Below are 25,238 nucleotides of genomic sequence, written 5' to 3'. Positions count from 1 at the left end.
AGCTCCCAATAAAACGATTAATAAAAAATAAACAAAAAAAGGCAGAGGGAGAGAGAGAGAAAGACCATGGATGAGATGGATTGACATAGTGGCTGCATCAATGGGCTCAGGCATGGGAACAATGGTGAGGATGCTGCAGGACCATGCAGTGTGTCCCTCCCTTGTGCATAGGGTTGCTATGGGTTGGAACTGACTCAAAGGCACCTAGCAACCAACCCCCTCGGCATTCTCTACTTTTCCGCTGGGTTTGGTCTTTGGTTCCAATGGTCACACGCCTGCAGCTCATGGTGATGAGCTTTATTAGGGAAGTAACAAGTTACCAATGAATATCAGGAATGATCTGGATATACTTCTTCACATAGGACAGTGTCCTTTCAGCTGTGTTCAAAGACATTGCAGGCTCTAGGCCTCTCAGTCATACAGCCTCTTTGGACTCTGCCAGGCGAGGGCAAAGCTCTTTTAACTCTGACAATTAATTGTCCACTTAACCAATGAACCTCAACCCAAAGGCACTCAGCTCTAGCTCCATGCGGTCAACTAACTTAGCTCTTCTCCCTCCCCACCCTTGCCCGATTAAGTGCCTGAAGGCAATTCACTCCACCAGCAAGTCTCTTGCCTGTACACCTTCAGCGTTCTCATTCCATGGGCCAGCAATCCCATCCAAATCTCCTGGTTCTGCTGCCTCTGTTACCCTTGATTCTCTGCCACTGTTCCTCTCTGTTTCTCACAGTCTGCAGTGTCATATGCACTCTGTCTCCTGGGTCAAGGGATTTCAATGTAGGGATCTCATTGTCCAGAAAACGATCTTAACTCCTGGCTCTTCTTTGTTGATGATAGTGAGGTACCCCTTTTCATGCTCTGGGTGGCTCATTTTAAGCCTAGAGGGATAGCAAAACTGACCAGTCCCTTGAGAAGGGTTCCATATACTTCATTTGCATGGTCCCACTCCACAGGGGTGCCATGCACCTTGTTTAAATTATTAGCCCCTTGTTAGGTCACAAGCACTCACCTTTGCATAGTCCTACACAGTCATTTGGGGAGAGTCACAAAAACAGTGGCTAGAGGGCCCATACGAAGTTAGCACAGCACCATAATTGGTTTAGCCTATTTCCAGCCTCACAAACCATTGCCGGGAGCAGTTCCGCTCTCCTGAAGAGTCCGCCAGGGGTCAGAGTCATCTTGAAGGCAGTGGGCTTTATTATGCATGTTAACCGTGGCTCATCGTTTGCAATCCAAATGTTTTTGTCTAATCTTTCACTTCACTTTTGCTTACAGTATATCTTAAAATAGATTTTGTGCAACTAAACCTCTTAGTTTTTTATTTCTCCCTGATTCCGAGTTTCTTTCTATCATTTTCTTTCAAGCTAAACATAAAAATGTCTTTCTTTATTTTCTGATAAGGCTTTTATAATTTTGTTTTCTATTAGTTCAATGGCCTATTTTGAATATTACTCATGGTAGATAGTTTGGTGGGTGGTTGTGAATTTAGTGAGAGAAGTTTCCTTTGTGGTGTAAAAATTCCATGTACCTGGGCTACTGTGTCCTTCAAAGACATTTTACATTCGTTTCTTCTCAATTTTGGAGTGGTTACTGGCCCAAGAACCACATTTATTTGGGGATTCCCAGAGAAAACCCCAATTATGAGTGTCAGGCTGTCCTGGGGTTTTGTTTCAGGGGAAGCTTCCTATGTTTTCCAGAGCAGATACAAGAAGAAGTTTCTCATTCATCTGTCTTGCTGGTGGGTGGATCTCCCCGTGACCCCTACTACTCACACATTTACTAAAAGGGAAGACTCTTGAGGGGTAATTTTTACATGAAGATTTTAGATTCAAATCCCTGCCTCTTGCAGGCACAAGCCCCATCTAGGATTTAAATGCCAACGTGGCAGTATTCTGCTTCCACACTCACCCTTCCTCCAGGGAGCAGCCAAGGCTATGACAGGTTGAACACCGTAGTTTCACTTCCCATTTAGTCTGTGATGGGGGAATTTCCTTTCTTTCGTGTTTAGTTGAACATTTGGAAAGTGATCTACCATTCAACTAGCATTTATAGGTATTTAACCTGAGAGATGTTTCACAATTTCTGGTCTACCACACTTGCCAATACTAGTATTCCCCGATTCTGTGGGAGTGTGATTTCACATTTGTTCTTTGAAAAATTTTTATCAATTTAATGGCACTTTGAAAGCAAGGGCATCTCAATACCAGTGCTCCACTCACCACCATGGATGATTAATTACTTTTCTGATGGAAAAACGTGCATATCATATTCAGCATAGCAATAAACTCTAAGAATACTCCAGACTGTGGACAGAGATTGACAATATTGATTTTCTTTCTATTTTTCTGCATCCCGGGGTTGTATAATTCTACGGTTGTATTTCTCTTGCAGTTAAACCTTTCAACGCTTCCAGTTTTGTTTCCAGATGTCCCACAGTCATATTTTGTGCCATCCGTTTCTCCTTATCTGTGCTCTGATGCCTCATTAAAGAGAAGAGACTTTAATAATAAACTCTTGGAGAAAAGCACAATACACAGACACTGCAAGAGTTGGAAGGAAGCTCTAGAATTGACTTAACATCCTATGCTTTGCCTTCTCCTTGCGCACAACTCCCTGTCTAATGGGGAAGTGTTTGCAAGGGGAACTAAGGGGTGATGGGAAGTGGGTGGTGAGGGGCACCCCAATCACGGGAAGCGGCGAAAGTTGCCTTAAATAAGGTCAGAGGAAGTTCATAAGTCAGCAAAAACAAGATTCAGGAACCTGAGCGTATGCCTGGACTCTGACTTTCTTCTATCACTCCCCCTCTAATCAGTCATCTAGTCCAAGACATTGGCTCTCTGTCTTCTCATGCATTTACCCCTCTTTTCCATCACCCTGTCTCAACTCAAGCCTGTATCTTTTCCATCAAGGACCACATCCGGGGAGACCACCTTTTCCTCTTGCTCAGATTGTACTGCCTGCAGCCCACCATAAAGGCTGCTCTGAAAATACAAAAGGATCATATTATAATCAAAGTGAAAACATTCTTATTAGTTTGGGAGTAGTTAGAACATTAGGGGTAGTTCTCAGTTCACAACTCCGCTCTGTATTCTGAACTACGTTGAGAAATGAAAGTCAGAGAGGAATGTACAGTGCATGGATTTCTCTTTATAGACAGCCTTTCTAGCTTGGCCTTGGGTTTACAATTCTGCCAAAATTGACTGGTTGAATGGCTTGCTCTGTGGTTAGTCTATTGTCTATTGCAGGGGTCCTCAAACTTTTAAAACAGGGGGCCAGTTCACTGTCCCTCAGACCCGTTGGAGAGCTGGACTATAGTTTAAAAAAAAAACAACCACTATGAACAAATTCGTATGCACACTGCACATATCTTATTTTGAAGTGAAAAAACAAATGGGCAAAAACACCCACCGGGCAGGATAAATGTCCTCGGCAGGCCACATGTGGCCTGCAGACCGTAGTTTGAGGACGCCTGGTCTATTGTATACAATTTAGAGGATTGTATACACCTACAGGGGTTGACCAATTTGCTATTCAAATAGTAGTGCATAAAAGCACACAATAGGATTAACTAATTTGACAATCAGTTGTGCCATCCTTCAAAATTTATGTAAGAATCAATCCCATAAAGGTTCAGAAGGGGCTTCATTACCATCAAGATGCGTCTGGAGCACAGTATATCCTTTGGCCACACTGTCCCGCCTTGAGAAATGTCAAGACCTGAACAGAGAACTGTAATACTGAAGATGCATGAGGCATCGAGAAAGGGCAGCAAGAGAGAATTGGCACAGCTGTACAAGTGGCAGAAACCAATAGACTGAGGCAAGATGGTGTGGTGGACTTGTCTATCCATAGCGAGATAGAAAGGCTCGTCAGGCAGGAGGCTTGCTGGCAGTGGTTGCAGCAGCTACCAACGTATGGCCTCAGAAGATTCTTTGAACCCCTCAACTAAATATTCCTCTGTTTAATTGTGGGCTCTGGTGGAGATGAGAGCTGCTACTGGGAAAAAACAATTCCTTTCTATTCAATTGGTATGGAGGGGGGAAAATTGTTGATTGTGTAAGAGAGCCCTCATAGAAAATATGGTCCATGGGAAGGAATCCATTTAAAGTGGGTACAACTTTCTCAACGATCTCCAGGCTCATTTTCTGATGAACCTTCTATGATCATGTCATGAGGAGTCTGCCTGTTGCGAGGATGGAAGGAGAGAACGGAATGGAGAGGCTCACTAAACATCCACCATCCATGGGGTTTGCGCCTGACAATGGCTTTGGCTGACGAGTGTATTTGCAACTTGCCTTGTGATTGTCACATGCATAAGGATTAGTTGTATGTTTGATGGGGGTTGAATTATTGGAAGAGGGTTAGAAAAGATAGGGAAAAAGTGAGAAACATTTCAGAGTAATACAGATTTCAAGATTGTGAGCTCGGTACTAACTTCTGAGCAGCCCTGGCGGCATGCTGGGTTCCGACTGAGCTGCTAATTGAAAGGTCAGCAGTTAGAATCCACCAGCTGCTCCAAGGCTGAAAGATGAGGCTTTCTCTTCCTACGAAGCTTTCCGGTCTCAGACACCCACCAGGGCAGTTCTCCTCGGTCCTATAGGGTCACCGTGAGTCAGAATCCACTTGAAAGCAAACATAAACGATTTAATCAATCAATTTAACTGATAAATTTTAATTAATTAAACTTAACAAGTTAATAAAATTAATTAATAAGTTAATTAAAAAAAAACTAACCTCTGCATTTTAGCCCTTCATAGCTCCAACTAGTGAGTCAAATTTATCTTTGTCCTTAGTCTCTGGTGTACCAGCCGCCCAGCCACTGTAGGGTCCTGTAGAGTAGGCCCTAAATGGACAATAGAAACATCAAAAATCTCTCCTATTTCCCTGGGATAATCAGTTCCAAGGGCATGTAATATCTACTCTGGACTCTGCTTGGTTGGGTGAACAGGCCCTCCCTTCCCTACATTTTGAGAACCTCCCATGCAGGGAACAAACGAACACTTGGAAGAGGACATGCAGACTGGACAGAAGACTGCTTTGGGAAGAATTGTTCTCCTGGCTGTCATGTAGAAGAACCCACTCAGTCTATCAAAACTGAACTTAAGAAAAAAATGTTTTTAAAGGAAACCTGCTCTCTGTTTCACTGCCATCCAGAGTGTGGGCTTTTCCATCTTTTTCCATACTGTCGTCTCATACGACTTTCAGGATCAAGAGATTCCTGGCCAAGAAAGAAAGGCATAGTGGGCCCATTCCCCAGTGGATTCGAATGAAAACCGGTGATAACATCAGATACAACTCCAAGAGAGGACATTGGAGAAGAACCAAGCTGGATCTGTAAGGAGCCTCCCAGGAGATGGCACGTGTGGCCGCATTTGCCCAGGCGCCCTAGCGGCCTGTCATGCCGAGTTTAAGACTTTGCCACCATCTGATAATTGAGCATGTATTGGTGAATATCTGATTTCTTTCTTAGTTTTTATGTTTCCTCATCAACATGTTAACTATAAATCAAGTAAGGCCATTGGCTTGAGAAAGGAAAAAGGGAGAAAGTAATGCATCTGGATCCAAGAAGACACCAGTCTATGTAAGTGAGAACGGATGGGCTCAACTAAAATTTCCTCACACAGGTAGATATACAAGAAGGATTTTAAAAGTTCCTGGGACACTAGAATGAAAAGATAATGGAATTTTCCCATGAATTTTTTAATTGGAATCTACTTCACATATCATACAATTTAATCATTTGATTGTATTAAGATTTGTGCAGTCACCACCACAATTTCAGAATATTTTCTTCTCCTACTCACTGCCATTAGCTCCCCATCCCCCTACCTACCACGGCCATGCCCCTAGGCGACTCTCAATCCAGCTGCCGTCGGTATAGATCTAACTATCCTGGTGCCAGGAACTTTTTGAACCCTCTCCTAGTACATGAAACAAAGACATTAGAATACAGTCGTTTGTCTGGTCAATTTTTGGGTAGGGTCACAAGTAATATGGATTAGGGGTGGGGATTGGGTTTCTATTGGATAATTGACTATAAAGAGCCACAACCACTGATTTCGGGAACCAATTACAGGAGTTCTCACAGTTTTACAGCTTTCAGGAGGGATCAGGTGAAAATTTGCACAACTTTAACCTAGATATCTCCTAACTATGTGAAGGTTCATCTTGGTACCAGGTTCGCATTTCCTGGGAACAGCTTACTAATCAAAACTTTTTAAGTGGTCTGGGAAAGTTCAGATTAGACGGTTTTCAAGCTTTCAGCCAATTCTCTTATTATATAATTGTCATGAAGAAATATTCCTTTGGCTCCTTTTATACCCAAGACAACTGGGGCAAGTTCCCCTTCCTTTGGATGCATTTCCTTCATGTTTTTACTTAACCAGCGAGGGAACTTATTTTTTAATTTTATGGTTTGTAGCAATTAACAGAGCCAAATAATAAGAGCTTGGCAGGAAGTTGGAGAAAAGAACAGTCTAATTTAACAAAATCAGAGTTAAATTTAATCACAAAGTTTTGGCTTTATGAATCTCTCCTTTTTACATAACTAATAGGGCTTTAAATTTTCAATATTGACTGCTTGAATGTCCCCGTGGTTTTGAAAAATTTAGGGCACAGTCAGAAGAAACATTGCTTCATTACTTCTTTAACTCAAGGTCAGCACACATTTTCTTTTTCTTTATTCTTTATTCTTATTTTTAAACTTTAAAAAAATCATTTTACTGGGGGCTCATACAGCTTTTAGCACAATCCATACATACATCCATTTTGTCAAGCACATTTGTGTATTTGTTGCCATCATCATTTTCAACACATTTTCTTTCTACTTCAGCCCTTGGTATCAGCTCCTTATTTTTTTCCCTTCCCTCTACCACCCTGCCTTCATCCCTCATGAACCCTTGATAATTTGTAAATTATTATTATTTGTTCATGTCTTACACTGACCGATGTCTCCCTTCACCGACTTTTCTGTTGCCTGTCCCCCAGGGAGGGGGGCTATATGTAGATTCTTGTGATCGGTTCCCCCTTTCTACCCAACCTATCCTCCGGCCTCCCGGTATCACTACTCTCATTATTGGTCCTGAGAGGTTTATTTGTCCTGGATTCCCTGTGTTTCCGGTTCCTATCTGTACCAGTGTACATCCTCTGGTCTAGCCAGATTTGTAAGGTAGAATTGGTATCATGATAATGGGGGTGAGGAATCATTAAAGAACTAGAGGAAAGTTGTACATTTCATCTTCAGCACACATTCTCTGTAAAAGCCTAATATCCCAGGCCTTGCTAGGTTCTGTTGTAACCACTCACTCAACTCTGTTGTAACAGGAAATCTGCTGTTGACCATCTATAAATGATGGGTACAGCTCTGTCCTGTTATACTTTACTTATAAAATAAGCAAACAGGCCACTGGCCAACTCACAGGTCATTGTTTAAGAATTCCAACAATTGCAGCCCTTGATCTTGTTTTTATAAATCATTTTATTGAGGGCTCTTACAGCTCTTAAACCAATCAATACATCAATTGTATCAAGCACATTTGTACATAGGTTGCCATCATCATTTTCAAAACATTTTCTTTCTATTTGAGCCCTTGGTATCAGCTCCTCTTTTTTCTCTCTCTCCTCCACCCTCCCACACTCATGAACCCTTGATAAATTATAAATTATTATTATTTTCGTATCTTACACTATTCATTGTCTCCCTTCACCCCCATCTCTGCTGTTCCTCCCCCTGGAGCAGGGGACATGGGGTGTGGGGGGAGATCAGATGCACAGGCATTCCCTCCCCTGAGGGCAATCAGCTGCCAGACTGCTGTCTCATCCCTCCACAGGGGTGGGCCTGCTCCCTGCCCCTGGGGACAATGGACAGGCTCCTGTAGGCGGAGTTTTCACCCTACTGATAATGGTTCCTATGGAGACCCAGAGACCACCCCCTAGACCACCCTCTCATTACTGTGTAACTATAGTGCAGCCCCTCCCTGTGATACATGTCTCCACCTGTAATTAGGGGCTGGCATGCCCCCAAAAGAGATATAGGCGTGGGTCAGCAATAGAGGGCTCTCATACCTCTCTGACTCTCTCTGGCTCCCCTCTCTTCCCCCTCTCCCTTGTTCCCTGGCCCTCCTTCCCTTCCCCCTCTCTCCACGTGGACCACCAAGCTGGGCTGAGGTGAGCAATGCTACCATGTAATGTGTCTGACTGCATTATTGTAATATCTCTCATGCTCTCGATGACTTTAATATAATACTTATATACCTCAACCGTACAATTGTGCATTACTGAACCCAGAAGTAGTATTACTGAACCCACTATTAATGGTGGGGGCTGGCCCCTCACCCCACTCCCCCCATGCCATTTTAATTTAATACTACAATGGGGATTATACGTCAATTAATCCAATCGGTTCCCCCTTTCTCCCCTTTCCCCTACCCTTATGGTATCGCTACTCCCACTGTTCCCAAGAGGTTTATCTGTCCTGGATTCCATATGTCCAGAGTTCTTATCTGTAGCAGTGTTAATGCTCTGGTCTAGCCGGATTTGTAAGTAGAACTGGGGTCATGGCAGGAGGGGAACATTAAAGAACTAGAGGAATGTTGTATTTCATTGGTGCACCTTGACTGGCTTGTCCATTCTTTATGACGTTTCTGTGAGGAGATGTCCAATTGTCTGCAGATGGGCTTTGGGTCTTGTGGTAGTTGCATAACCTGGTTTCAATTTGAGGATTAACAGTGTAGCAGTGAAGTTTAACCTGTCCCAGTGGAGTTTAGCCTGTCCATCAGGATGAAGGCAATGAGGCCTCTGTGTGGGTATGGCCTTCTACTGAGGATTCTGGGAACTCCTGTATTCCTCCTTGGAGGTGGGAGACACTCTCTCACAGTCCCGAGAGGTGCTTTACTGACAAGACACATGGCACTGCGCTGATATAGTCCATGCCCTGGGAGCTGGAGGAGCCATATGAGAACCCTGCCAGTGCTGAGATGCTTATACCACCACTGGATCCACAAGACTTTGCACCCACCAGCCTGTGATCTTCCTGCATTCAGTGTCATTGCATGTGGTCCGTAAGTCTGAAGAGGACTTTATAGACTGGTATCAGACATATGTGCTAATATTGGACTTATGGACTTGATCTGGACTGGGCTGGGGCATTTTCTCAATATTCAATTGCTCTTGTATATAAAGCTCTTTCTTATACACATATGAGTGTCTCTCTATAAATTTTATTTCTCTAGTCCACCCCGACTAACACAGGTATCCACTCAGACCCCCTGCATTTACATCAATATGATTAGTTTTTTTGGGGGGGTCTTCTGATGCCTGATACCTGATCCTGTCAACACCTCCTGATCACACAGGCTGGTGTGCTTCTTCCATGTGGACTTTGTGGCTTCCCTGTTAATGGCCACTTGTTTAACTTCAAGCCTTTAAGACCTCAGACAATATATCTTTTGATAGCCAGGCACCATCAGCTTTCTTCAGCACATTTGCTTATGCACCCATTTTGATTTCAGCGATGTGTCAGGAAGGTGAGCATCACAGAATACCAGGGTGTTCTTGTGTTGAGGGAGTACTTAAGTCGAGGTCCAATGTCCATCTGCTACCTTAATATTTAACATATAAATTTATGTACATAGACCTATATCCCTATTGTGTTAGTTGGGTAGACTAGAGAAACAAATCCATGGACACACATGTGTATAAGAAAGAGATTTATATACAAGAGCAATTGAACATTGAGAAAACATCCCAGCCCAGTCCAGATCAAGTCCTTAAGTCCAATATTAGCCCATATGTCAGAAACCAATCTATAAAGTCCTCTTCAGACTCATGAAACACATGCAATGACACCGGCAGAAAACCAGACACCTGAGGTGCTTTCCGAGGGCAAAGGTAATACAGAATGGGTAGTAGAAGAAGGTAGTTCTACCTATGAATTACGACTATGTGATCAATTGCAAAAGCGAGGTTTGTGAGTATTAGTGTATTTTCTTCATATGTACTTATTGAATCTTTTCTTTGTTCATGTATGATATATCAGATACAATTGAACTTGGTGTGTTTTCATTTATATGTATGATAGATGTTTGATGTCAAGTATAAGTGTGATTTTATTAATGTCTGGAAATTATATATGGCTAAAGAATTGTGTACAGATGCCAAGTTGGCAAGGGGTGGATTGTGATAGGTAGGTTTGTTGTGCCAACATGGCCAATGAACACATGTGAGATTAGAGCAGAGAGATAAATGTCTCTGTGAGCCTCACCTTTCTCTCTTGCTCTTTGATCATCGGACCAGTGTGCGGCTGCCTTGCTTGTTCTGTGCCTCCATTTGCAAGCTACACTACCTGTGGACACCTAACCCATGGACTGTGTCGCTGTAACTTGAGATTCCTTCAAGTCTTGCTTCACCATGCTACTGTAAGGTACATCTCTTGAGCTGAGGGCTGTCGGACCCTGTCATCCGGCTGACTGTTGGTGACCTGCTTGCTGTTTGCTGCCTGTGGCTGGATAGCCTGAATTGCTCCACAGAGGACTACCCCACAGCCCTCAAGACTTGAAGGACTGCCGGTGTACTGGCTAACTCACGGAAGCAAGTTGCACTGAGCCATTTGTAGTGCTTTATAGATTAACTGTTTACTTCTTATCTATCTATCTATCTATCTATCTATCTATCTATCTATCTAAATATATATAAAATTATTAGTGTCCTGGTTTTGTTTCTCTAGATAACCCTGTCTAACACACCTATCATTATATATTTAATATATTTACACATATATGCCTATATTTATACCTTTATAGATGTCTTTTGCCTCCTAGTTCTTTCCTCTATTCTCTTTTACTTTCTTCCTGTCCCACTATTATGTTCAACCTGCATTCAGCTCTCAGTAATTCCTCTCAGCTACATTGCACTTGATCAAACCCCACCAGGTGTTCTACACCCTCCTTGCCATTGATTTTAGGTGTCTTGTTGTTCCCTTGTCCCTGAGTCTGTTGGCTCCTCTACTCCCTTTCCACCCCTTTTCCCCTGTCCCCAGGAACCATCAGTCCAATTGTTTTCTCCTCAGGATTGTTTACCTTGCGTATCTTATATAGATAGACATGAAAAGAAGGGAAAAAGGGCGGGGAGGCCTAGAAATAGTTCAAGGTCTGTCTGCTGACCCTTATTATGTTTTCTGATTGAGTTTGATGAGATGCCAAGCCCTGCTCTCCAAGTCTGATGTCTATTTTCGGGATTCCTCAGGGAGCTTGTTGCTTTGCTCCCCTTGCTGCTCTGCTGCATCCCTTCATGCTTCATCCCGGTGTGTGGGAGTCAGACCAGGCACAGTTCCTGAAGTGTGTCCCCAGTGCTGTCCCTTGCAGTGCTGTGGATCACTGAGGACATGCCGTGTCTCATGGAGGGCTGCCCCTATGGTCGGTCTTTTCTCTACCTTGGCTGTTTCGAGCAGGAGTGTTGTCCTTGGGGCTTGGTGAGCCAGGATGCGGATTATTCTCTCTCTCTCTCTCATTGCCCTTCAGTTGGCTCCTGTTTGGTCTGGGCAGACCCACCACACTCCCTGGGCTGTATCTTCAGTTCTGTCCTCTGTAGTGCAATCTTTTGGGGAGGGCTTTGAAGTAGCTGGGATTGAGGCTGGCCCTACAGACCTCCCTGTTAGTTCACTGGTTCATGCTGGTATGTTGCCCTCCAGGCTTGGCGTACAGGTTGAGGTCTGGACCCTCTCTCCTTTTCCAGTGGAGACATAAACAATACCCTTCTCAATGTGTGGGTCAGTACCCTGTTCACCCACTGTCCACATCCTCTTTTTTTTCCCTTTCTTTCTTTTCGCCTCTTTTTTTTTTGACTGCCATACACATCCCTAGGTTGGGTCTGACCCCTATCAGAGTGCCTGGGCCTCGCCCTGGCCAATCCTTAATCTTTAGAATTTTAAAATTGTGCATTAGGGGAGGGGTTTACATTTGGGACCATCCATTCTGCATTCAAGAGTTCAAATCTCTGATCAACAGCCTCTCAGTATTCTACCCAGCAGCCTCTCCTGATTTTGCTTCTCCTCTCCTGGGTGGATTCTGTGCTCCCTTTCATGCAAATGAGCACCTCCCAACCCTCTAGTCCATTGCTTCATCTTCCCTTCCTTGCCCTCCCCCACCTGCTTGGTAACCTTCAAAGTCTCTTCCCTTCGGAATGCAAGTCTTTATCTTGGTTTTCACCCTGAAAGTAGTGGTGTCATACAATACCTGTCCTTTCTGGGTCGACTAACTTCACTCAGCATCATGTTCTCCAGGTCCACCCATGTCACGAGGTGCTTAGTGGTTTCCTCGGGGCTCTTTTTAGTGATGTCGAGTATATTCCATTGTGTGTATGTACCAGTTTCTTTCTCCATTCTTCTACTGATGAGCATTTAGATGGTTTCCAATTTCTTGTTCGTGTGAAACAGTGCTCTGATGAACTCATGCTATGGCTCTTGACTCTTTAGGGTGCATACGCTGCAGAGGCATTGCTGGGTGGGATGGCTTTTCTATTCCCACATGTTTCAGGTAATACATATCACTTTCTACAGTGGTTGTACATGTTCCAATTTTTTTAATGCATGTGCCATTTTTCTAGAGCTATGCGACTGAAGCTAATTTTACTTCACTCTTCCCAATTCGAGGTTGCACTGAACCAAAGAAGTGTAACCTAAATTATTTTACTTACTATAGTTAGAAAATTTCCACTTACTAAATGCCGTTAGCTTAAGGTACTTAATGCAGTCTCCATGAAATTTTTATAAATTGCTCAAAGACAAACAGGTTGGATGTCGACGTCATCCACAAAGACCACATAGCTCTGAGAATCTCTCGATGACCTGTCAGTGACCAAAGGCCAGGCCCTGCTCTCTAGGTGGCCAACACAGACATTCGGAAACTGGCCTAAGACTCAAGGAACCTTATTTCTCGGTTTAGTTGCTCAGGGTCAACTGTTGTTTCCTGGTTACCTTGAAACTTGAGTTCATGTACAACACCTTTACATGACTCCCTAAAGTGTAAATTCCAAAGTAAAAGGTGTGTTCTATATGCATTCTGACTTCACACTGGGCAACCCAAAGACAGCCTGTCTTACTGGGTGTCCATCTCCTCCCCAGTGGACACCTTCTAACAAAACGTTCCACTTCTCCTAGCTTGGAGTGAATGAATGGACTATGCCAATCCACAGGAGACAGAAGGCAGAGAAAGTATTTCCAGCTCGGTATAGAACACATAGCTGTGCGCCCTCCAGGAACCCTGCCTGGTCCCCAGTGAAAAGTTTCATGTGTAAAGGATTCCACGCCCCAGCAAGTATGAGTGCTGCTCAGTGTAGCTGCTGAAAGTGCCATGCTCCAACAACCCATTTGCTCAGGACAATCTTCTCTTTGTTTTCCTCCTTCTACCCACCCCCCACCTGCCCCCCCACTGCCCTTATCACTAATTGTCACCGTTTAATGCTTGCAAACTCCCAAGAACTGTGGTTAGCCTTCTATTCTGCTGCTGTCCTGTTGAAAACATTAGTCATGGAAATTCTTGTGAAAAACTCCTTCATATTTATACAAGTATCTAGTGAACCATCGGTTGTCGAACTCAGTTCTTTCCGAATTCATGTTCAAACACTGAAAGGTTTGAGACCTGATCATATTTTTTCTCATAAAAAAATAATACAAAACCAAAGAATTGGTTCTGAAAGCCCCAACTCACACTTAAAAGTTGTTTTTTCATACTTACCTGGCAGGGGAGATACCATGATCACGAAGGTGGTTTTCCCAGGGTGAGGCTCACCCATTGCACTCCGGATGTGCTGACCCCTGAGATTTTCCCAACTGTGGGAAACTCGACTGCACAATTTGAGGTAGTGGGGGACTGCGTTCGCGCTCTCCCCTGGGGAAAAATAAATGAAAAAGTCCATTTTTCCAGGACTTGAAATCACTATGGAGGCTTTTAGCCTTCCCCCATATCACTGTCTTGGATACGCTATCGCCGTTGACTTGTTTCTGATTTATCCAAAGTCACAGTAATTCAGGCTTTTCGATGGTCTGGGTTATGCTACATTCGCTGATTTAATCACAGTTTTTAAAAAGTTCATAAGGCTGGCGTAGCCAAGTTGTATTCAGCCACCAAATCAGAAAAGGGTCCGAATTTTGCAATGATTTCTTTAAGTCTGTTGCGGTTCTCAGTTTTCCTCTTAGCTTTCCTGCTGCCACCACCAGCTCTCTTTGGAGGCCTGGTTTTGTCATTGTAGGAAACTAAAGCACACACTAAACCCACCAACAGTGATGCACGTCTGAACCCGCTAACACAAGCTCTGCATGCTGTCTGAGCAAGACAGCACTCAGAACGCAGCACCCCCCTTTGTGTCCTTGCCTGGAGCGGCATCCTGGCTCAGTCTCACCCCTAACAGGTTTTCCCCATCAGATGTTCAGTTAGACTACTGAGTGACGTTGTGAACAAGTGCAGCTCTTCGTCACAACTTTGTTGCTCGAGTAGTGGAAAGTCCAAGTTTGGAGGCATTTGACAACCGAGGTATCATCGTGTATTGTCCCTAGTTAAATCGTGTGGCCCTATTTCTTAGCCCGCCCCAGAGCTTCTCCATTCACAACTAACTTTCTCGCATTTATCATTGTCCCCTCTCTACAATTCCCTTCTTTGTTACCTGATGTCAGAGAGCTATTGGAGGCCTTGGCTAGGTGCCTGCCTCCAGCCCTCGGTGCAGTTCCTCTCCAATCACAGTCCGTTGCTAGAGGGCGCCTTCTATGACAATCGCTAGACTTTATACGTTGACATTTTATTGTGATTAAAATATGTAGCTAGCATAAAGCATGCCATTTTAGCCTTAAGTGCAGGATACCGTTTGCCAAGAGAAACGGGCCAGAAGCAGGAAAGATTGGAAAGAGAAGGGCAAAGCAGTAACCAGGGGAGGAAGGGAGAGGAGCGCTGGTCCATTGCGGGGCCTACGGTCAATGCCACGCACCAAAGTGCATGTGGAATGGAAAACCAGTTTGCTCTGTGACCATTCACTCAACATCACAACATAAAGTTGGAAAAAGTTGTATGTATTTATATAAAACTTCTTATGTTGTTTAATCATATGCATATATGATGAAAATATGTAGATTTCTAACACCAAGATGACCTTTAGTGCCATGGGCAGGAGAAATCATCCTATTTTCAGAAAGCAAACCATATCAATTTATTCCACAGCCCATTGGCCCAACCTCTAATAAACACCAATTTACTTTCTGAATCGATGTATTTGTTGATTACATATATTTCGTTTTCAAGGCCCATCCCCATCCGAGCACGTACCAGAACATCATGTCTCCTACGGCTGACTAGTGCTTTGCTGTGTGGATACACCGTATTTTGCTTATTATTCATCTGTTGACAGACTTGGGTTATTTCTACCTTTTGGCTATTTAAATAATGCTGTGTGTTTGATGCTCTAGCTTCATTTATCTGGGCATATGCCTCCAGGAGAAACTGTGGGTTCATACAGCCATTCTGGAGTCTGTGTGTGGTGCAAATGGTTACCATCCCCAAGGTGCCTTGGTAGAAAGGCCCGGAGATCTGCTTTCATAACTCAGCACTGAAACCCGCAGGAGCACAGTTCCACTGGGACACACGGGGTCACCAGGAGTCTTGTATCAACGTACAGCAACGCGTGTGGCATTATGGTAGTTCTAGGGGTAACTGTCTGACACGCAACCCTTCTCTTGCTCACAATTGTTGCGCCGTTTTACAATCCCATCAACAATGGACCTGGGTTCCAATTTGTTACTGTCATTTTCCCCTGAAAATAGCCATCCTAGCGAGGGATGACATGTGAAGTGGTATGTCATTGTGTGTTTAATTGGCATTTCTCTAATGATGCTCAGTGGTTTGCTCGGGCCCAAGCTGGCCTGTCTTTACATGCCATCTGCTCTAAAAATAGGAACATTTTTGCCGCAGGGCCAAATGCTGCCTGAGCTTTTAAAAGCTCCTTCCTTCACTTTGCATCAAGCTCAGAACTGGTGGTCTGTGACCTATCTATCCAGCAGATTGTTTTGTTTTGCCTCTTCTTTTCTTCTTCTAAGTAATAACCTCACACATACGGACAAGATGGCTTCAGGCTCTTTCTCCCAAACGGTGCCTTTGAGATAGCACATAGATGAGAGTAAGGCTGGTACCTGTGAAAACTGAATGTGAGAACGATAATGGATTTATAGGCATACAGAAATGCAGGGACACGAAAGCCATTTGGAGATGAAGAGACAGATTTCAAGAAGTGAGAGAGCGCTTTCTGAATGAAGCTTTTCTCTGCCCCATTATTGCTCACCTCAGCAGGATACAATTTCTACCAGACAGTGGAAAATACAGTGGAGTCATTATGAGGGAAGCACTGGAATCTAGCCATATGGCAAGTAGATAATATGTATATGTGTAGGGGTTGGCTCTTGAGAATTCTTGCCTCCCCAGCGCCATCCATAGCCCAAAGACTAAGTGATTATCACTAAGAGAGGCAAGTAAATCCCTAGGAAAAGATTAGTAGCCAGGTAGAAGCACAGAGAAACCCTGTGGGGACGAAATAGGACATAATTACACCCTGTTTTGAGTACTAAATTCTGTGCCTGAGACATACATCTCACCATTCCCTGTGGTTGTTAGCTGCCATGGAATCACTGACTTATAGCCATCCTGTTGGGCTGCTAACTGCCAAGGTCATCAGTTTGAAACCACTAGCCAGCTCTGAGGGAGAGAGTTGTGGCTTTCTACTCCTGTAAACAGTGATAGTCTTGGTAACCCACAGGGGCAGGCCTACCCTATATGGTTGCAATAAGTCAGAAACCAAACACTGCCCAGTCTTGCCTTTACTCTCACAGTTGTTCTTATGTTTCAGTCCCTTGTTGCAGCCACTGTGCCAAAATGAGGAGCTGATGCCGGGGGCTTAAGTGGAGAGGGAATGTTTTGAGAATGATGCGGGCAATGAATGTACAAATGTGCTTTACACCATTGATGTATGTATGGATTGTGATGAAAGTTGTATGAGCCCCTAATACAACAATAAAAAAAAGAGTCTTCCTCTTTATGGCTGCCCCACCACTTTCCCAACCATGATGTCTTCTCCAGGGTCTGGTCTTTCTTAATAAGATGTCCAAAGTATGTGAGATGACGTCTCTGGAGACATCTTTGCCTCTAAGGAACATTCTGGCTGCACTTCTTTCAAGACATAGCTGTTTATTCTTTTGGCATTCCATGGTACCTTCAATATACTTTGGTCTTCCTTATTCAATATCCAACTTTCACTTGCATATAATGTGATTGAAAATATCATGGTTCAGGGGAGGCATCCTCAGGGATGTTACATCCTCTAAGTAACATCCTTAGGGATGACTCACCCAAGGTGCAGTATAGCACTGACGAATCACACAGCATTCCTCTAGTTCCTGAATGCTTCCTCCCCACCCCAACTACCATGACCCAGTTCTTCCTTACAAATCTGGCTAGACCAGAGAACACACATTGGTACTTAAAGATAAGAGCTCTTGAGACATGGCATTCAGGAAAGATAAACCTCTCAGGAACAGTAGTGGAAGTAGCAATATCATGAGGGGAGGGATTGCCAGGGAGGGGGAAGGGTGAGAACGGAGGAACCCATCAAAAGATTGGATGTATAGCACCCACTCACCTCCACCCCACAGAAGGGGACAAATAACAGAAATGTGGGTAAAAGGAGACAATGGATAGTATAAGATATGAAATAATAATAATAATACATCATTGATCATGGATTCATGAGGGTGGGATGGCGGGGAGGGAGGGGAAAAAAGAGGAGCTTCTACCAAGGGCTCAAGTAGAAAATATTTTGGAAATAATGATGGCAACATATGTACAAATATGCTTAATATGATTTATGTATAGAATGTTATATATAAGAGCTGTGAGAGCTCCAATAAAATGACCTTTAAAATAAATAAATAAATAACCCACATACTCTTTACCAAAAAAATAATATCCTTGCTTTACAACATTTTGAATAGGTCTTGGGTAGCAGATTTGTCTATGATATAATATAATTCAGCTTCTCTGATTAGGGAAGGAGGAGCCTTCTCTCTAGAGGAGTCCTGGTAGTGCAGTGGTTATGAGTTGGGTTGCAATCTGCATAACCGGCAGTTCAAAACCATCAGTGGCCTCTCAAGAGAGAGGCTGGGCTTTCTACTCCTGTAAACCAGGTCTTGTAAACCCACAGAGGGATTTCTATGATTCGGCATTGACTTGATGGCAATGAATTTGGAGTTTTTCTCTGATTATCTGCTCAGCACACAGATTGAATAGGTATGGTGGGAGGCTACAGCCTGATGCACAACTTTCCTGATTTTCATACCATGCAGTGTGCTGTTATTCTGTTCACACAGCTGCTTCTTGATACAAATACGGGTTCCACAGGAGCATGATAAAGTGTTCTGGAATTCCCATTCTTCTCGAGTCTAATTCCATAGTCTGTTATGGTCCACACAGTCAAATATCTTAGCATAGTCAATGAAACACAAGTAAACATCTTTTTGGTATGCTCTGCTTTGAGCCAAGATCCACATGACGTCAGCAATCATACTCCTTGCTTCTTGTCTTCTTCTGAATCCAGCCTGAATTTGTCTTAGCTTCTTATGAATGCACTGCAGTCACTGCTGAATGATCTTCAGCAAAATTCCATCACATTCAATTATACTTATCTATGCACTTTTTAAAGCTCCTTCTTCTAGGAATCAAGTCTGGGGTCCTGGATGGCTTGTAAGTCTGATGACTTTTCATGGGGTGGGGGTGTAGCAGGGATGGGGTACACATAAAATTATTGGGAATTTAAATAAGACTGGTGATGTCGGACATAGTATAAATGTAAGGCCAAATAGTTTCACCTTCAGACATGTGCTCAGGCTGGGCCACTGGATACAGACATACTTCCAGAATCCAGGGCAAGATCATACCCCTGTCATTCAATTCTCCAAGGAATTCTGTTTCCTATGAAGAAATTAATGCTAGCATTAAAATCATCCTGTGAAAATGTCAGGCCTGGGACAGGGTCTGAGACTGACATTTTTCTGAGAATAGGAAAAGCCACTTCCCTTTAAGTCTTGAATTTTGATAAAGGAAAAAAAAATCCAGCATTGAATATGGATAAACTGTCATTTGAAAAGGAAAGTACCCTGGACCTGGGCGTGCAAATAGGGCCACAAGAAGCTAAAGTGCTCTTCACAACAAGATAAGCACCTGCCTTTCAAAGGGAAGAATGGCAACCCAGCATATTCTGTTGCCTTTGGGAAAAGAAAATCCTTCTTAACTGTAGAAAGACCCCTTTCAAAAGAGCATGCAGTTTTAAGTCACCTGTGGTTATGGTTTTGTTCATCCTGCTATCCATCCCTCCAAATCTTCAATACTTTTCTATTGTGCTACGTTTTGATCTCGGCCGTCCTTGTGGGAATTGAATGTCTGAGACAAGAAATGAGTGTTAGAAGAAAAGACAGCAATTGCCCCAGGTAGCAGGAGTGATCTAGAGTACAGCAAGCTTCAATCTGCGAGAAAAATGGACCGTCTTCAGTCAGACACCTGCTTGAGGTGAGATAACCATAAAGTTGGATTTGTGGACCAAACATTTCTTATGAACAAAGAGAAGATATTTTGATGAGAACATGATTACATAAATGACTTCATAATGCAGTCAAAAATGAGTTATTAAGATTTGGATGTTAAAAAAATTAGCTTAAAATTGTGTAACATATGGCCAAAAAAAACCCCAAAACAACTGTTATAGGGGGGATAAAGGGTTCCTGGGGGGCAGGGTGGGCGAGGGAGGGCATAAAGGGGAGCTGATGTCAAGGAGGGCAAGAAGGAAGAAAACGGCTGGAAACTGACTGTGGTAGCAATTGTGCTTACTGCTTGATGTGATGGAACTATGGAATGGTATGATATCTACAAAGAGCTCCCAGTAAATTGATTAATTAATAATAAATACACAATAAAATATTTTTTAGAAAAGATCAAAAAATTGTTTACGAAGGTATTCTGCTGACGTTGTTGAAATAAAATAAGAGGACACGAAACAATTTATTGTTATTATTACAAAATGAAAATAAGATGAACCAATTCTTTAAACATGCAACTGAAACAGACACAAGAAGACACACAGTGCGTTGTGAGCTGGGCAGCAACCTGCAGCTCAGCAGATGGAAACCATCAGCCACTCTTCAGAGGGAAATGAAGCGTTCTGCTTCTGTAGAGTGACAGTCGCAGAAACACACAGCGGCAATCCTACTCTGTCCTTTGGACAACCAATGGCAGTTTGGTTTTGATCTAACATTTAGTGGAAAAGGTCACTGTCTTTTAATTCCATTTTCCATGAACTTTTTAAAGCCCCCTTTGTTTCTATAAATATTAAATAAATTAAAGTAATAATTTAAAACTCTCCAGAGAGAAAATCCATAGTTGAGATATAACTCAATGGCTACTTCTATCAGGTATTTTTTAAAGACAAAATGCCAAAGTTACTCAAACACTGTGAAATCACTGAAAAAGACAATACTATAGTCATTTTACGGAGCAATTATAATATTTTTATCAATGTCCAGTTAGAACAGCATGGAAAAAAGTATAAATAAACAAACCTAAAGAGCATGTTAGTGAACAAATTCTGCATTCTCTGCAAACAGTACATCATATACAAGTTGATCTTCTCCCCAAAGTGAAGGTAATATCAACACCCAGAAATATATTTAACAAAAAACACTAAAGCCCTATAAAAGGAAAACTACAAGAAACCAAAAGTGACCTCCACAAATGGAAGGATGTCCCCTGCTCGTAGATTGGAAAGATCAAGATAATAAAGTTGACAATCTTACCCAAAGCACTTTACAAGTTCAGTGCTACTCTGATTCAAATACCAACAACCTTCTTCAAAGAATTGGAAAAACTGATCACCAATTTCATATGGAGAGGCAAGAAGACCAGAATTAGCAGAGAACTCCTCAAGAAGAAGGACACAGTTGGAGGACTCACCTTACCCAATTTTAATACCTATTACACAGCTACAGTGGTCAAAACAGCATGGTACTGGCACAACAATAGACACTCAGGCCAGTGGAAAAGAATAGAAAGCCCAGGAATAAAACCAACAGCATATAGACAACTGATCTTTGACAAGGGTCCCCAAACCATCAAGTGGGAAGCGGATGCCCTTTTTAAAAAGTGGTGCTGGAAACAATGTAGAAAAATGAAACAAGCCATTTACCTCACCCCATGCACAAGAATAAACTCAAGGTGGATCACAGACCTAGAAGTTAAACAGCAAACCATCAGGACCATCAAGGAGGGAATCGGGACAAACCTGAGATCATTGGCCCAGGGAATTCATAGGCTTACTGCAATAGGGAAGGTACACACACAGGTCAACTGGAAATCGACAAATGGGTTTTAATAAGAATAAAACACCTTTGCGCCTCAAAAGACCTCACCAAGAGGGTGACAAGACAACTCACAGACTGGGAGAGGACCTTTAGTAATGACGCCTTGGACAAAGGGTTCATTACTAAAATCTATAACACCCTCATGACCTGCAAAAAGAGGAAAAGAGTTAACCTCCTAAGAAAGTGGGCAAAAGAACTGAAAATAACTTTCACTAGAGAGGAGACCCATAAGGTCAACAAGCATATGAGAAAGTGTTCCCAGTCATTAGCCATAAGGGAAATGCAAATTAAAACAACCATACCACCTAATACCCCTGAGGCTAGCCCAAATCAGCAAATCAGAGAGCAACAAGTGTTGGAGGGGTTGGTGAAGTAGGAACCCTCCTCCACTGCTGGTGGTCGTGTAGATTTGTACAGCCACTGTGGAAAGCAATCTGGATATACCTAAAGAAAATGGAAATTGATCTACCTTATGACCCAGTCATCCCTCTACTGGGCATATACCCAGAGGAGGTAACAAATAAAACAAGACCAGACATCCGCCCGCCAATGTTTATTGCAGAGCAATTCATAATCCCAAAGACTTGGAAACAGCTTAAGTTTCCATTGATAGATAAGTGGATTAGTAAACTCTGGCATATAGCCACAAGGGAGTGCTATGCAGCACTGAAAACCATGACGATTCCATGAAACATGTCGTTTCATGGGAAGAGTTGGAAGGAATCATGTTAAGAAAGGTAAGCCAATCTCAAAAGGACAGGCATAACATGAGTCCCTTGAGGTAAGTACAGTCAGCACGCAGGAATAGCAGAATAGACACTTATCTTGAAATACATGGGTGGAAGCATAGGTAGTTGGGGGGAGGTCAGACCAAACCCAGGGAGGTACATGTGAGTCCAACACAAAGAAGGGGAAAGGGGGAAGGAGGAGGGAGAATGATGACATGAGGGGAACACTAACCCATGCAGGGGCAGAGTATTGGTTGTGTCCCCACAGAATTGGAATGTGCATACAGACTCCACCATGACATGCCAAACCAGGAGGGCAACGTAACCTGCAGAGGAATCCACAAAAAGACTGGACTATATGCCCTGCCCCAACCAGAACCAGCATGACCACCACCATGGAAGGGTGTGCCACAGAGAATGACACAAGACCTTCTAGTGGGGGAAAGGAACCAACCTACCATACCCAGATGGAAGTGGAAGCAAATGAAGGGGGAGGAAGGGAGTGGAGCACGCCCTGGCCCACCAAGCTCTGAGGACAATAAGCTTGCTCAGAGCAGCCAATGCACAGAGAGGACCACATGGCCTGTCCCCCTATGAGACATGACATCCTGCACTGGCCCATAGCCCTACAGGAGACAACACTGGAGACACAGTGTGGGATTTGTGCCCAAGCTGACCCCACCACACTGAGGCAAAACACGAAGGACGTGCAACAGAACTGCAAAGGGAGCAGAGCAAGGAAGTCCCGAGAGAGTACCAAAAATAGACTTTGGGGCCAGGGCATGGCACCCCATCAGACTCGACCGGAAAACACTCCTAAAGGTCAACAAACAGTCCTTGAACTAACTACAGGCTTTTCTTTGTTGCTGTTGTTTTTGATTTTGTATGTCATTGGGTTTTTTTGGTTGCTGTTGTGGTTTTGTTTTTCTGTGTTGCTTGGTTTTTCTCTGTCTTGTTTTTATGTGCATATTATTATCTCTGTAGGTCTATCTAGATAAGATATGCTGGATAAATAATGTGGAGAAGAAAACAAAGGGACCGATGATTCTGGGGGGACATGGGAGAGGGGGGCAGGAAGGAAGTGGTGTTAATAAACCTAGGGACAAGGGAATAATAGGTGATCCAAATCGGTGGTGAGGAGGGTATAGGAGGCCTGGTAGGGAGTGATCAAGAGCAATGTAACTGAGAGGAATTATTGAAACCCAAATGAAGCGTGAGCATGATAGTGGGACAAGAGGAAAGTAAAAGGAAATAGAGGAAAGAACTAGGAGGCAAAGGGCATTTATAGAGGTCTACATAAAGGCATGTACATATGTAAATTTATTTATATATGATGATGGGGAAATAGAGCTACATGCATATATTTATAGGTTTAGTATTAAAATGGACATTGGACCTCCACTCAAGTACTCCCTCAATACAAGAACACTTTGTTCTATTAAACTGACATTCCATGATGCTCACCTTCCCCACACGATCGCTGAAGACAAATGTGTGCAGAAGCAAATGTGAAGAAAGCTGATGGTGCCCAGCTATCAAAAGATATAGCGTCTGGGGTCTTAAAGGCTTGAAGGTAAACAAGCGACCATCTAGCTCAGAAGCAACAAAGCCCACATGGAAGAAGCACATCTGCCTGTATGATCACGAGGTGTTAAAGGGATCAGGTATCAAGTACCAAAGAACAAAAAATCATATCATTGTGAATGAGGGGGAGTGTGGAGTGGGGACCCAAGGCTCATCTGTAGGCAACTGGACATCCCTTTGCAGAGGGGTCGTGGGGAGGAGACAAACCAGTCAGGGTACAGTATAGCATCAATGAAACACACAACTTTCCTCTAGTTCTTAAATGCTTCCCTGTTCCCCATCCCCTCGCTATCATGATCCCAATTCTACCCTACAAGCCTGGCTAGACCAGAGGATGTACACTGGTACAGATAAGAACAGGAAACAAAAGGAATCCAGGACTGATGAACCCCTCAGGACCAGTGGTGTGTGGAGTGAGTGGAGATACCAGGAGATACCAGGAAAGTGGAGGGAAGGTGGGGGAGAAAGGGGGAACCAATGACAAGGATCTACATATAATCTCCTCCCTGGGGGATAGACAACAGAAAAGTGGATGAAGGGAGACGTCGGGCAGTGTTAGAGGGTAAAACAATAATACTTTCTAAAGTATCAAGGGTTCATGAGAGAGGGGGGAACAGGGAGGGACAGAAAAAAATGAGGAGCTGGTACCAAGGGCTCAAGTGGAAAACAAATGTTTTGAAAATGATGACGGCAACAAATGTACAAATGTGCTTGACACAATGGATGAATATATGGATTGTGATAAGAGCTCATTATATGAGCCCCCAATAAAATGATTTAAAAAGAAAATCAATGTCATTTACATCAGCAACAGAGCATCAGAGATGTTATGCAATCTTAACAGTGGTATCACAATAGAAAATTCAATATCTTTTCATGATCTGAAAAAAACTATCCATATGCAAACAAGAAACAGAGGAAACTTCTTTTCCCAGAAAGGGCCCTTCTCCATCACTACAGGGCTCTTGTCCCTTCCTCTTCTCAAACAAGGGCAATTTGTAAGCGTTTCCATGGCAACACTTTCATTACCGTCCTGATTTGGCTCCTTCTGAGTTCTTTTTGTTTCTCAATCTTTCAAATTGTTGCTTCGGTTAATAATGTAAAAAAGACTGCTCTGATGCAGTTAAATTTCCAGGACCTACAGTTCTTTAGGAATGAATTAAATGATTGGTCTCAACGCTTACAAAATTGCCTTGACCTCAATGGAGTCTATGTGGAGAAATAATACTTATAATTTTAATTTTTTAATTCTATTGTCATGAACATTTTGAAGTCCTCTCCATTGCAGAAAAGCAGGAAAATAAAATTAAAATATAAAGATTCCACGGAAGGAAAAAAAAACTGATATTACAAATTATGTAATTGAATATGCAGAAAATGGAAAGGATGTAGGTAAATTGTTAGAATTAGTAGGAGAGTTTGGAAAGGTTAATATATTTAAAATCATGCAAAAGAGAGGGAGTGTCTGTACACCATCAACAATAGGGCAATGA

The 25,238-nt window shown here is 43.0% G+C and overlaps 1 protein-coding gene and 1 non-coding gene across 2 annotated transcripts; both read left to right on the top strand.

Moving 5' to 3' along the window:
• Positions 1 to 3,656: 3,656 nt before the first annotated feature.
• On the top strand, positions 3,657 to 5,338 carry LOC123522613 (60S ribosomal protein L39-like). Its single transcript, XM_045298362.1, has 2 exons — positions 3,657 to 3,672; positions 5,157 to 5,338. Exons 1-2 carry the CDS (start codon positions 3,657 to 3,659, stop codon positions 5,336 to 5,338), a joined length of 198 nt encoding a protein of 65 aa, XP_045154297.1.
• Positions 5,339 to 13,722: 8,384 nt separating this feature from the next.
• LOC115872575 lies at positions 13,723 to 13,886 on the top strand. The gene has a single exon (XR_004047937.1). It is a non-coding gene; the product is annotated as a U1 spliceosomal RNA (small nuclear RNA).
• Positions 13,887 to 25,238: the final 11,352 nt, after the last annotated feature.

This window comes from Echinops telfairi, unplaced genomic scaffold, assembly GCF_000313985.2.
Source record: "Echinops telfairi isolate 266 unplaced genomic scaffold, ASM31398v2 ScPeMD7_7425;HRSCAF=8463, whole genome shotgun sequence".
Lineage (NCBI taxonomy): Eukaryota > Metazoa > Chordata > Mammalia > Afrosoricida > Tenrecidae > Echinops > Echinops telfairi.
This window is presented reverse-complemented; position numbering and strand designations above follow the sequence as displayed.